The following is a 13,361-nucleotide window of genomic DNA, read 5'->3' on the forward strand; positions in this document are numbered from 1 at the left end:
CAGGGTGAACACTTATGCCTCGGCGGATGCTGCTTTGGGCCGCTTGGTCTTGCAGGCGGCGGTGCCTTGATGTTTACGGTGCCTGGTTCGCGTTTGATTGTGGTCCCTCCCTGTTTGTGGACTGCTTTTGAACGTCCCAAGAGTTCCTGTGTCCCCCAAGGAATTGGGCGAGAAAACGAGATTTTTGTATAACTTACCAGTAAAATCTCTTTCTCGCTCTTCCTTGGGGGACACAGCGCCCGCCCATTGTTTTTTTGTTGGCCTTCGGGTGTTTTTTTCTGGCTTGTTGGTATTGGTTTTGGTTACTCCTTGCCTTTGTCTTGCACTACTTGGGCACATAACTGGAAGTCTCTCTCTTCAGGCTGAGGGTATAGCTGCTGGAGGAGGGGCTTAACAGTCTTTTACTTAGTGTCACGCCTCCTATGGAGATAAGCTATACCCAAGAGTTCCTGTGTCCCCCAAGGAAGAGCGAGAAAGAGATTTTACTGGTAAGTTATACAAAAATCTCGTTTTTGTCTTTGCACTATTGCGTTAGTTATGAATAATGATCAGCCTATTGCAGCTGCTATTGGACATTGATCTTATACTAATTACATAGACTGCAATAACCTTCTTTGCATTATATTATACCCTATTGGCTTTGTCCTCTGCAAAAATTTGGGATGCTGTCTTCTACTTTTGTCAAAGTTGGTTTCCAGAACTTAGATATTGATGAACTGTCCTCCGGATAGGTCATCATTATCAGATCGGTGGGGGTCCAACACCAGCATCCCCACTGATCAGCTGTTTTGTGCAGCCACCGGTGCCAGAGACCATACACTGGATGGAAATGGAAGCAGATGGCTCCGCGCACTGTGTAGTGGCAGCGGCCGGGGTGCTGCAGTTCAGCGGCACCAGAAACTACACAGTAGAAGGAGCTTTCCGTTTACTGTACAGTTTCTGATCTGGATGACTGCCTGAATCAGCTGATCGGCGGGAGAACTGGGTGTCGGACCCCCTCTGATCTGATGTCGATGATCTGTCCTGAGGATAGTATATTAGTATTGAAGTCCTGGAAACTCCCTTTAAACTTCAGATTTTGACATCCTTCTCTTAACGTGCAGGATCTTCGCAATCCTTCCGTTGTCACTCTCACACCTGAAACTTTGAAGGAACTGGTAAAGGGACGGAGTCGTGATGAAATCTGGATGGTGGATTATTACGCGCCCTGGTGTGGACCATGTCAAGCCCTAATGCCTGAGTGGAAACGCATGGCACGGGTATACCCTACAGTCTTATTTAAGCATTGCGATCCTAGTACCTAATCCATGTTCTAAGAAAGTTGATAATGTGATTCGCACATTTTTGGGTTTGTTTAGGATGGGTTAATGGTCATTTTTGTGGTTTAAAAGACGAATACGTATGTGTGGTGGCAACGACAGGGAGGATAAGGGACAGCAGTTGATTGTGTGCTGTCTTTAGAGTAAATCAGTGATGTCCATGTCATTGCAGATTTTAGGGGCCAGTTGGTTCACTCCAGGAGAAGATAGTGGCCAAGCAATAAGACCTCATATAGACGTCAACTGGAAGCAACCTAAAATGTTAGATGCAAATAGCAGGATTTTTAAGCTTTGTTCATATCCTATTAAAGGAGTTTTCCAGTATTAGGATATTGATGGCCTGTATAAGATCGGCGGTCTAACTCCCTTCACCTTCGCAATCAGCTGTTTGGAGGCTGCAGCAATGCTTGTGGGAGCGCTGGAGCCGGCATTGTTTTCATGGGGCCTTATACCTGCATGCTGTCTACTTCATGGCAGCAGTCCGTAATAGTTCTACTGGATCTCATTCACTTGAATGGGAAGACCCGGAAGTACCTTACTTAGTAGGTGCCAGAGCTTCTTTAAACAGATGATCACTAAGTGCAGACCCCCACTGATCTGATACTGAGATCCTATGTGCTTCCATGGTAGACTATGGGCTACTGCTACTGGATCCCTATATAGAGGGGTATACTTACGGCAGTATTCTTGACTGTACATTTGACAGAAGGCTCTTTTACGTGATGTGAACAGAGCTTTACGCATATTTGCTGCCTGATTCTTTGAAGTTCCTGGTCTAAAGACCTATTGGACCCAAAACATATCTGAATGAAAACATTGGGGATTATTTACTAACAGAAATTCGCATATTACTTTGACTTTTCCCCGCTCACGCCAGGCCTAAAAAAAAAAAAAGTGTGGCGGGGAAGGCGTAGAAAATGGTCTAAATTAAAGGAAGCTGGCGTAGATTTAGACCAGCGGTGGATGCGCTGATGTTGTGTAAAGGCCGGCGCCTCTGCATAACTTCAGCCGATCCAGGACACTGGGTTAGGACCGGCATCTAAAACGCTGGTCTTAATAAATGACCCCCATACTGTTAACATTAGAACTGAGAATAATTATACTTGCGTCCTAGTGACAGTCATATATATCTATATCTTACCATTTTACTGCAATGGGATTTTCTTTATTTCAGCATTTAAGCGGATTGATCAATGTTGGAAGCGTTGACTGTCAGAAATACAGCTCGCTTTGCAGTAAAGAATATGTCCAATCTTATCCAGAAATCAGGCTTTACCCAGCAAACCGGGACAATCCAAATTATTACCAGTGAGTAGCACAGTCATGTTCTTTCCATGCAATATTTTACAGAGCAGAACTGCCGCATGTAATCGCGTCTTTACTTCCTTTTCTTTCAGAACTTATAACGGCTGGCAGAGAGATTCCTATTCACTCAAAAGCTGGGGGCTTTCGTGAGTAGTTATTTATTTGTATCTAATTTTCCAGCAAAAGAAAGAAGCAAATTAAGGGCGCATTCACAAAATGTGGATCTGCAAAACACGGATACTGGCCATGTACATGTCGCATCGCAGTGCAGACCCATTGTCAGTGGTCCTCATGTTGACAACTCACTGAAAAAAGTGGCCTGAACTAGGGTTGTTGCGTGTATCGAAATTTCGATACCCAATCGATACTTTTGTCCCGGTATCGATACGATGCCAGGATTTCAGTTTTTTCGATACTGGGCTGCTCTTCTGCGCAGTCTAGTATCGCTGAACATGAGCGCGCTGCTATCGGCGCACTCATGTTCTCTCAGCAGCACGGGAAGACGGAAGCTGTCCTCCTCCACCCTCCCCCCTGTGCTGCTGCCGCTGCCACCAATGAGAAGAGAGGGGCGGCCGCACTGAGCCACCAATGATAGGACTATTCCCACACAGAGCGGCGCCCAGCGATGTCTCAGCACTCACCATTAGTCCTGGGCGCCGCTCCGTTCGCCCGCAGTGCCCCATTACTGTCTCCTCTCCTGCTCCACGTGCTGCTGATTACTATCGGAGCGATGGGAGGAGACATCAGCTTCACTAGTGGGTGTTCCTTCTCCCTGGCTGTAGCACTGTCCAATCGCAGCGCAAGGAGAAGGAACGCCCACTAGTGAAACTGATGGCTCCTCCCATCGCTCCGATAGTAATCAGCAGCAGGAGAGGAGCGAACGGAGCAGCGCCCAGGACTAATGGAGAGTGCTGGGACATCGCTGGGCGCCGCTCTATGTGGCCTGATACTTAGTCTGGACCCAGGAAAAGTAGTCAGTCTTTAACACAATACAGGAGGCGGGTGCCGGCAGCAGAATCGCATTGCCGGCACCCTGCCCCTGACAGGGAGCTGCGATCAGCATCAGTTAACCGCTCAGGTGCGGCACCTAAGGGGTTAACTGCCGCTGATCTGCCAGTACCAGCCTCCTGTATAAAGGGGTAATTATCATTGGTGGTGCAGTGTACCCCCCCATCCCATTAAAATCATTGGTGGCACAGTGCGCCAGCCCCTCTCAACCCCCCAGTATTAAAATCATTGGTGGCAGTGGGCACAGGGTCCTCTCCCCTCCCCCTCGTTGGTGGTGCAGTGGCAGCTTCTGATCGGAGCCCCAGCTGTGTAAGCCTGGTGCTCCGATCGGTTACCATGGCAGCCAGGACGCTACAGAAGCCCTGGTTGCCATGGTAACATCCCTCATGCTGTGTGCACAAAGCACAGAGCAGCAGGGACAGTGTGAAGTCCTATTCACCCTGATAGAGCTCTATCAGGCTGAATAGGACAAGGGATGAAAGATCCCAGGTTCTAGCCCCTAAGGGGGAAATGGTTATTAAATAAAAAGTGTAAAAAATAAAAAATAAAAACCACCAAAATATGAAGTATAAATCACCCCCTTTTCCCAATTTCACGTATAAAATATATAAATAATAAGCATATTACATATCGCCACGTCAGAAAAGTCCAAACTATTAAAATGTTAAAAAAAAATCTAGGTGGTGAAAGCCGGAACAGAAAAAAAAAAAAAACTGAGTGATTCGCCATTTTTTAAAATGTGGAATGCGCATGGCTTTTTTGGTTTATTTTTTTCGCGTGGTTTCGAGTATCACAATACTTTTTCATGGTATCGAAACCGAATCAAAAATTTGGTATCGCAACAACTCTAGCCTGAACGGGTGGAAATGCTCCAAACCTAGACACTGTGGCGTGTCTATAACCGGGGGAGCAATTCCTCCGCATGCGGTCCGCAGACAACAGCAATCTCCAGAAAAAAAATGCGTACAATGGAGGATGCCGGGGCGGACCGCATGCACCACAAGGACATCTTACACAAAATGATACATTACATACACAAATCGCTGCAAAAAATGCACCAAAATGATACGCAACTGACAATACTAGCTAATTCCTCAGGCCGATGTTAAAAGCTGAGAACTTTGCCAATATGGAGGCATGTGAGAGCCTGGCTGTGAGTTGGTTTCTAGCACTGTTCAGACTCTATTCACACACCACGGGTAGTTGAGTGGTAGGACCCCATGCGTGCTGAGACACCATGACGTGATGCATGAGGGGCTCCGATATGTTCCTGACTGGAAGATATTGGCAAAGTTCTCAGCTTTTAACACAGCTTGAGGAATTGGCTCGTATTGTCAGTTGCGTATCATTTTGGTGCATTTTTTGCAGTGATTTGTCCTCGTGTTGAGACAAAGTATAGGACATGTCTTTTTGCTGAGCAGCCGCATGGATACGGATGCACACAGAAGGAACATATGGATCCATTGAAGTCAATGGGTCTGCACTGTGACAAAGCATGCACATGGCCAGTATCCATGTTTTGTGCACCGTAAAAATAGTTCCGGTCTTGTAAATGTCCCCTAATTCAGGTCTTTTACTATAATATGCTGTTCCTATGTAAGGACCGCATATTTTAGTTACAGGTCCATAATGCTATATAGCCACCTGTCAGTCACCATCCCCGTGTGTTTCATGTTCTATGTGTCCGGTGTATTCTTTCAGTGCTTTTACTAGCAAAATACTGCAACATTTTTATGCTGTTTTAGGTACTAGTAGTATTGACCTGTGGCTATACTATGGTGCCATTACGTAGGGTAGCATGGTAAACTTTAAAGATCCGCTTTAAGTTGGTTCATATGATGACACATATTCTGACATGTGGTCATTTCATTTTCAGTATCCTAAAAACATAAGAACAAAATGTAAGAAGTGATTCTGTCGTTAACCTTTATTTTTTTTTTTCTTTGGTAATTTTCTCGTCATCGTTAGTCCACAACTTTCATTTCTTCAGGTTGCTTAGCATTAGCCCTAAATGTCATGCTGTACCACCACAGGGGAATTGGAGCATTACACAAATCACATAAAAATCATTGGGCTTTTCCCAGATTGCATGAATGTGATGGGTCATCAAGAGTGAAATGTGCTCTCTGTAGCCACGCTCATCCCTGACTAGTAGATCGGAGCCCTGACTGGGGACCTCACCCATCCATTAAAGGGGTTAGCCGGGAAAAGATATTGATGACCCCTGCTATCACGCCAGCAGGGGTAAGGAGAGGTTAGGTGCTCTGCGAGCGCTGCGGCCTCTTCCATGTGACCTCACTGTACATCGGTCACATGGCCTAGTTGCGGTGAATACCAATACCAAGCGGAGCTGTTATACAATGTACGATGCTGCACTTGGAAAGCTACCGGGACACGGCCGTGCTCACCAGAGTCCCAGTGAGCATGGCAGCTCCCTGGGACAGCTGATCGGCTCAGACCCCCACCAATGTGATAATGATGACTTATCCCGAGGATAGGTCATCATTATCATTTCCTGGATATCTCCTTAAAAAATGTCTGAAAATGGGGTTTATTAAACCAGACATCCCCTTAAAAATGGTCTGGAAAATGAAAATCTCAGTTCTAATTGGCTGCTGTGAGCAGCCTGGCCGGTGCTTCTTTAGGACAGTGAGGCCCGCGTTTTATAGAAAAGATTTTCCTGAATGCCATGTTTGCTTTTCTTTCCATCTAAACAGATACTTGCCCAAGATTGCCACTGAGCTCACGCCTGAAAGTTTCAACGAGAAAGTTTTAGAGAGCAAAGATCACTGGCTTTTGGATTTCTATGCCCCGTGGTGTGGACCATGTAGGAGCTTTGCTCCTGAATTTGAGTTTGTGGCCAGGGTAAGTATTTGGCAACTTTGTTTCTTGCTGAGTGATTTATATTGGAATGGAATAACCAGTGGCTAATGGTTTCAGTTTACTGATCTCAGGGGTCCTGACATCCTAGGGGGACGGGCACACAGTCTGGTTTCCTGATGCAGTTTTGGAAGACAAAAATCTGAAGTGGGTAAAAAAAGGAGAGAAATTATAAAGCGGAGGCTTCTAAAACTGCAACGAGAAACTTGACGGTGTGCCAATCTCTAGGAATAAAGCGATTTAGTAGGTAAGTTAGGTAACTACAACCCACGTGATTGGGGCACTGGTGCATTTAAGTGCCCAGAGGGTATCCGAGAGCTCCACTGTGCAGAAGGAAAGCTGAAGGGGCCTGAGAAGTTCTGTTTTCCAATGGTGCGGCTCCCGGAGGTTGGACCTTCACTGGTTTAAGAGACATATCATATGACTGCAAAATTGGAATATATCAGCCTTTTGTACAGAGAGACTCTTAGAGAGAGCACAAGTTAGTGAGGGGGTCCCAAAGATCTCTTCTCCTGGCTGCTTGTGCCTCTTGCTAATATCTCTGTTGTGCATCTACTACCACTTGCCTGTGTGTATTGTATATAGATAAGTATCATATATAGTATATATCAAACCTGTATTGCTGCATGATATAATGCCCTTTTCAGGTTTTAGCCTGAATGTAGTAGCAGCCTTCTACGTGTTGTGTGATGTGATAGAGCAAGGCAATGGTTTTCTATCTGACCCCACATGAAATATTGTGCCTTTATGCATTGTTTTCCAGATTCTTAAAGGAAAAGTGAAAGCTGGAAAAGTGGACTGCCAAGCTTATGGACAAATTTGCCAGTCAGCGGGCATTAGAGCATACCCTACTGTGAAATTTTACCCTCACATGGGATCTAAAAAGGTATTAGCGATATCTTTTTATACACTTGCATGTTGTATACAGTGAGGCGGCAATGCCATGTGGAGCTTGACTGGTGGCCAGTTTTATTGGCCCTGTCTTCCTCCAGAATTTAATCCGCTCCTATTTTTTAAAAACATTTCATAGCTGTTCTAAATGTGCAATTTTACCAGGATATGTACTGATCTGGAGATTGATCTATTGTGCAGAAAAATGTGCTAGGTGAACACGTGGATACAAGAGATGCCAAAGAAATAGTGAAAATGGTGACAGCAAGACTAGGATTCTTACAAAAGCAAAATAAGCCATCTCGGAAGGTAAATGTATAGATATTGTTCAACCATTAATTTAGCAGTTCTAACCCCATGGGCTTGTACAGTATAGTAATTTCTAAGCTAGCTTTACACATTTAGTCTTTCGTTGAGCAAACTCATTGAGAACAGAGGGGTTTGGTCGACACACTAATGTGTGTATGGCGAGTACCCAACAGATGATGGGCGGGCAATAATAATATTCATCCTTTTGTTCTCCTGTTAACATAAGCCACCACCAGAGGTGTCTGGCAGCAACCTTCTCTGCTCTCCCCAAAGAATACACATACATGTACAGCCAAGCCGAACGTGTATGTATGTGGGAAGATGGATTGAGACAGATAACCGTTATGGAATGTGTATGGCGGGCTTCAGAACATATATTTACTAGACTTTTTTTTACTGATGACCTATCCTCTGGATAGGTCTTCAGTAGTGTTGAGCGAAGCGAGCTTTTGGATGCTACACCCAAGTTCAGTTCCTCGTTTTAAAGTGCCTACCAAAGATATTCAACAAAGTTTTCAGCTCATCGGAGCCAAAACACTTTTATATTTAGTATTAATCTGAAGTTTTGAACGAAGCGACTTTGGATGTAGCATCCGAAGCTCGCTTTGCTCAACATTAGTCATCAGTATCTGATCGGTGGGGATCCAACACCCGGGATCACCGCCAATCAGCTGTTTGAGAAGACACCAGCGCTCACAGTAGCGCAGCGGCCTTCTCGCAGCTTAGCCTAGGCCATGAGATTTCATGTTCATTGGTCACATGGCCTAGGCGCAGCTCAGCCCCAATGAAGTGAATGGGTCCGAGCCCGACACCAAGCACAGCCTCTATACAATGTATGGCGCTGTGCTTGGTGAGCTGAGAAAAGGCTGTGGCGCTACTACGAGCTCCAGTGCCTTCTCAAACACCTGAATAGCAGGGGTCCCAGGTGTCGGACCCCCACTGATCAAATACTGATGACCTATCCACAGGATAGGTCATCAATATAGAAGTTTTGGTAACCCCTTTAGTCAAACCAGGGAAGAATTAAGCTTGCCATGTACGTTAGGATTTCTAAAGTGTGTGGGGCCTCCCAAGTCTCCCCTGACAGCAGATGTCGGGGAAGTTAAGGAATCGGGCACATTGGCTTTCAGCTGCTGGATCCTCCGTTCTCAGGAGATAAGGCACTGGCAGAGGTTTCTCTCCTGTGCCTTCATATGCATGTTTGTCTGGACAACCACATTAAGGTTTTTTTCTACTCATGTGTAATATGTAATATGTTTGTGCTTTCTAGGATGAATTGTGATGGAGAAGGGGATTATTGAAGTTCACTGGTTTCATCTTCAGTGTGTACTGATTTGGGCTACTTAAAACTCGTACGGTGGACATTATGAAGGACCATGCCCGATGAGTATAAGAAGCTGCCACCTGCACTTAAGAAGCTGTTGCCTTTTCATTCAACAATAATTTGGAGGTGGATACCTCCTATTGCTGGCGTTTATTTCAGGGCTTGTATTGGTTTAGTTTTCTGAAAGTGCCCTAAAAAAAGAGAAATAGAAAATCTATGACACTTGTGATCAGAACGATGACATTTGCAAGCACCAATCATCTCTGAGAAATTGGACATTTCTTAGATGTATCCTCTCCTTCGTCATTTATGACCTATCCAGAGAAGTGTCTGATGGAGATCCCTTCTCTGGGACATGCAGCTCTGTGGACCCACCTGGTAGGACAGCTGCTACATCCACGTGGAGAATGAATGGAGAGGTGGCCACGTGTGTGTGTGGTTTTCTCTTTTTCTATGTGATTTGTGCGAGTTGCAGCCTGTGGATATGACAGAAATGTCCAAAATGGGAATACCATTTGAAGTCATTTTGGCTGGCTTTGCTGTATCCATTTTACTGTAGGTGATTTGAAATCGGTAGAATAAAAGTTTTACTAGAAATTATAATTTTGCCTTAATGGAATTTGGGACAGTTTCTCAACTTAATGGGGAGCTTTACGGTTTGTGTTAACATGAGCGATTCTTTCCTCCATATACATGAGATAGAAAAGGGTGAGGACTAAATCATAAGGGTGTTCCCATCAAATACATTTATGGTATTTCACCGGATATACCATAGATGTGTGATAAGTGCGTGTCCTACCTCTGGGAGAATGGGTGTCCTGATTACATGGCAGCTCTCTTCATAGATTCCAATGGAGAGGTGACTTGTGCGTGACCCTTGGGAGAAAGAGATGAGAGCATCCACGTCTCCACTGCAGTTTATGGGGGGCACTGCGTCTGTGAATTGGCGAATGAGGGTCACAGGCTCTGACCCTGGTTCTCCTACACATATGAAGCATTTACAGCCTATCTTGTGTATATGCCGTATATGTGCACGATGGGAACAACCTTTACCTTGATTCTTTACTTTAAGTTGCAAAACATTTTAGTTAAAGGGGTTATCACTTGACAGACGCTTGTCCCCTATCCAAAGGATAAGGGATAAGTGCCTGATTGGCCGCGGGCCAACCGCTGAGCCCTCCACCTATCACAAGAATGAGGGCCTGTTACAGTGGAGTGGCGAGCACTCTAGCAAGCCAGCAGATCCCATAACTCGTGTACACCTTCAGTCATGTGGTTTGGTTTTTGTGTGTAGTCACCAGGAAATGATCTGTTCAACCTGGCACAATGCCTTGTAGGAGTAGCTCCGCTGAAAGTAATGATGTCTTTCACTTGTATGCTTCATTCTGGAGAAAAGGTACTTTTAATCTGTATGTAAAAAAGTTAAGTACTCTGAGGGCTGTCCTGAGCCACTCTGTGCACTCTTGCTCCTCCTGCTTCCCCTGTTATCTCCTCCTTCTCGCTTGATTGAGAGGTCAAGGAAATAAAAAGTAACTGCCACGAAAAAGGCACCAATCACCTAGTTAAGGTTGTCGAGAATAGGAAATGTAGAATAGGAGCAGTGACCTAAGTATAAATATAGTATTGGAAAATATTGTCACCTGGAGTACAGGAAAATCGGGATATTAAAATATATTAAAAAAATAATTATATCCATATCCTCACTTCACTGGGGAGGTAGTCTATGGCAGTGTTTCCCAACCAGTGTGCCTCCAGCTGTTGCAAAACTATCCCAGCATGCCCAAGGCTGTCAAGGCATGCTGGGAGTTGTAGTTTTGCAACAGCTGGAGGCACACTGGTTGGGAAACACTGGTCTATGGGATAAACTCTAGACACCCATAGGCTCAACTCCCCCGCCTGGATCGCTTTTAGAATCTTGGGAAGAACCGCAGTCGCCACAGATGGTACTTCTGGCAATTTCATTTTATTGGTATCACAGCTAGGCTTAACGCGTTTCGAGGGTGTTACCACATACCCCATATATATATGTATATGTAGTGAGTATTCCCGCCTGATTTGTGCACGGGGGAGGATTACATCACCTCCGGTTTCGGAAGCTATGCGTTCCACAGTGTGAGCTCTGCGCTCCCAGGCTGTGAGCTGTGTGCTGCGATTGGCCAGCGCTTCAGCCTAGGAGAAGGAGACGCCCAGGAGAACAAGGGCAGACTCCTCCTACTATAACCAAGTCCCCCGAACATACTGGAGGGCATAACGGGAGGACGGAGCGGCGCCCAGGGATAATAGTAAGTGCAGGGAGATCCCCGGGCGCCGCTGTATATGTCAGGATACTTAGTTCACAATGTTTTTCCAGGTGAAAGGTCCTCTTTAAGTTTACATATAATAAAGACATTAGATAAATATAACATTGAGGACAATATAAATATATATATTAATAAGACATTAGATAAATAGATCATCCAGGACAATAAATATATAGTATGCAATATATAAAAAGTGTATAATCCCCTAATGCAGGTTGAAATAAAATAAAACCAAAGGATGAATAAATAATGCGCCATTAATATACAGTATAATATGATAATGGGTATATAAATGATAGTATAAGATATAGTATATAATAAGATAATGGGTATAGAATAATTTATCTTGGTATAAATAAGTGTATACATAAATTTGTATGGTAAAACTAGGTAAAATAAGACCAAATAAAATCACGATGACTTCTCTCGTCAGTAAAAAGATGGACTGGGCTAAGCAGAGTTTGAAAAATCTATTTGTAAAATACTAATTGAGCACATAATATTTAATAGTTTGTATATTCCAAGGATTCATGGAGTCCAAAGAGATATAAAGTATTGAGACGATAAATCCAATACATCTCCTTTCTACATAATAATTGATAGGATTGCGGAATCCACTCTGGGGGGGGGGGGGGGGTGACTTTAAGAACAGAGGGGTCGCTGTCGTGGCAGATGGAGAAATGTCGGGAAACACTATGTGTTAGGACTTTGTTTAATATTCCAACGGTGTTCAATCATTGTTTCCCGAAGGGTTTGACTAGTTCTGCCAACGTATTGTAAATTACATGGGCATTGTAAGAGGTAAATATTGCTGGTCCCGCAACCCATATCTTGTTTCAAAGTGATTGTTTGTTTAATTTGAGGAGACGCTCATGATTTCTTTTTTTATTATGGGTAATTAAAGTACAACATTTACATCTATTTATATTACATCTATATGCCCCTTTTCTAATGGAGGGTATAGGGTTTCCTTCCTTAGAGTTTGTGCTCTTCGATAGGTAATAACGGGAAAACAAAGTAGTTCATTTTTAAGAACAGGATCTTTTTGAAGTACCCCCCAATATTTGGTTAATATTTGTCTAATGGCCATGTGTTTTAAATTGTACCTAGTTATGAGGCTCACCTGGGAGTCTATATGAGTTTTTTTGTTGGGATTTTTTGGACTCCATGGGCCAGATTTATCATGACTGACAGCTCACTCCACTTATGGCTAAAGTCAGTTTTAGCCAAGTCAGATTTATGAACGGCCCTTTAAGACTTTAATAAATGTGGTTTGACGGTAGCAGTTTATCCGTCAGTAAGCGGCTTTACAAAAATCGCACATCTTTACGAAAAAGTTGCAAGTTTTTATGAAAAATTTGCATGTTCTATTAAAAAGTCGCATAAGATAAGCATTGTCCTCACTAGAGTGAAATTGCGACTTTTTAAATAGTCCCAATAGTAAATCTGTCTAGAGATCCATTTACATAAGAAAACACACCCACTTTCAGAAAACTGGCGAGCATAGTGCAGAGCAGAACAAAGTCGCAAATTTGTGCGCAGTTTTAGCATTTGGGACTTTTTGTTGGGACTTTTTCACTCCATTATTCTGACCTGAGCTAATGATAAATCTGGCCCTATGTGTTTTGGTTTCAAGGCTTCCTTTTGACTTTTTTATTCAGAATTCTCTTAGTGGATTCCTTATAAGTTTTTTCCCCCCTCGCCTATGACAGCACCCATGGATAGCATCCGCCCCCTTCCTCAGGACAGGAAACAGGAAGCACAGCCTCTTCAAAAGGGAGGTACAACCCCCATCATGCCAGTTCTGTTTCCTGTCCTAAGGGACAGGGTGGATGCACAGCGGTTGAAGAGCAGAGCTGCGGGAGCCCCTTGGTTGATACCCGTGGGAGGAGGGCCTACCCGAGCGGCGTAAGTCTTCCTCGGAAGCCGCTGCTGAAGTCTGGCCCCTTTGGACTCCCTCTCGTCCGGTCACTCCCCCGTCGGGGCTGCTTCGGTGTCCCCGGCTTGGCGAACCTCTGCGGCCGT

At 44.4% G+C, this 13,361-nt stretch overlaps 1 protein-coding gene across 2 annotated transcripts in view; it reads left to right on the top strand.

Moving 5' to 3' along the window:
• Window positions 1-10,569, top strand: part of DNAJC10 (DnaJ heat shock protein family (Hsp40) member C10) — a 50,376-nt gene extending 39,807 nt beyond the window's left edge. For both annotated transcript variants that reach the window (XM_044303088.1, XM_044303089.1), the window contains exons 17-23: window positions 1,104-1,259; window positions 2,494-2,627; window positions 2,717-2,770; window positions 6,350-6,497; window positions 7,276-7,398; window positions 7,605-7,712; window positions 8,983-10,569. In XM_044303088.1, the coding sequence (XP_044159023.1) occupies window positions 1,104-1,259; window positions 2,494-2,627; window positions 2,717-2,770; window positions 6,350-6,497; window positions 7,276-7,398; window positions 7,605-7,712; window positions 8,983-8,994 (735 nt within the window). In that variant the 3' untranslated portion in view covers window positions 8,995-10,569. The remainder of the gene's footprint in view (window positions 1-1,103; window positions 1,260-2,493; window positions 2,628-2,716; window positions 2,771-6,349; window positions 6,498-7,275; window positions 7,399-7,604; window positions 7,713-8,982) is intronic.
• Window positions 10,570-13,361: the final 2,792 nt, after the last annotated feature.

The sequence above is a fragment of the Bufo gargarizans genome, chromosome 8 (assembly GCF_014858855.1).
Source record: "Bufo gargarizans isolate SCDJY-AF-19 chromosome 8, ASM1485885v1, whole genome shotgun sequence".
NCBI classification, from domain to species: Eukaryota; Metazoa; Chordata; class Amphibia; order Anura; family Bufonidae; genus Bufo; species Bufo gargarizans.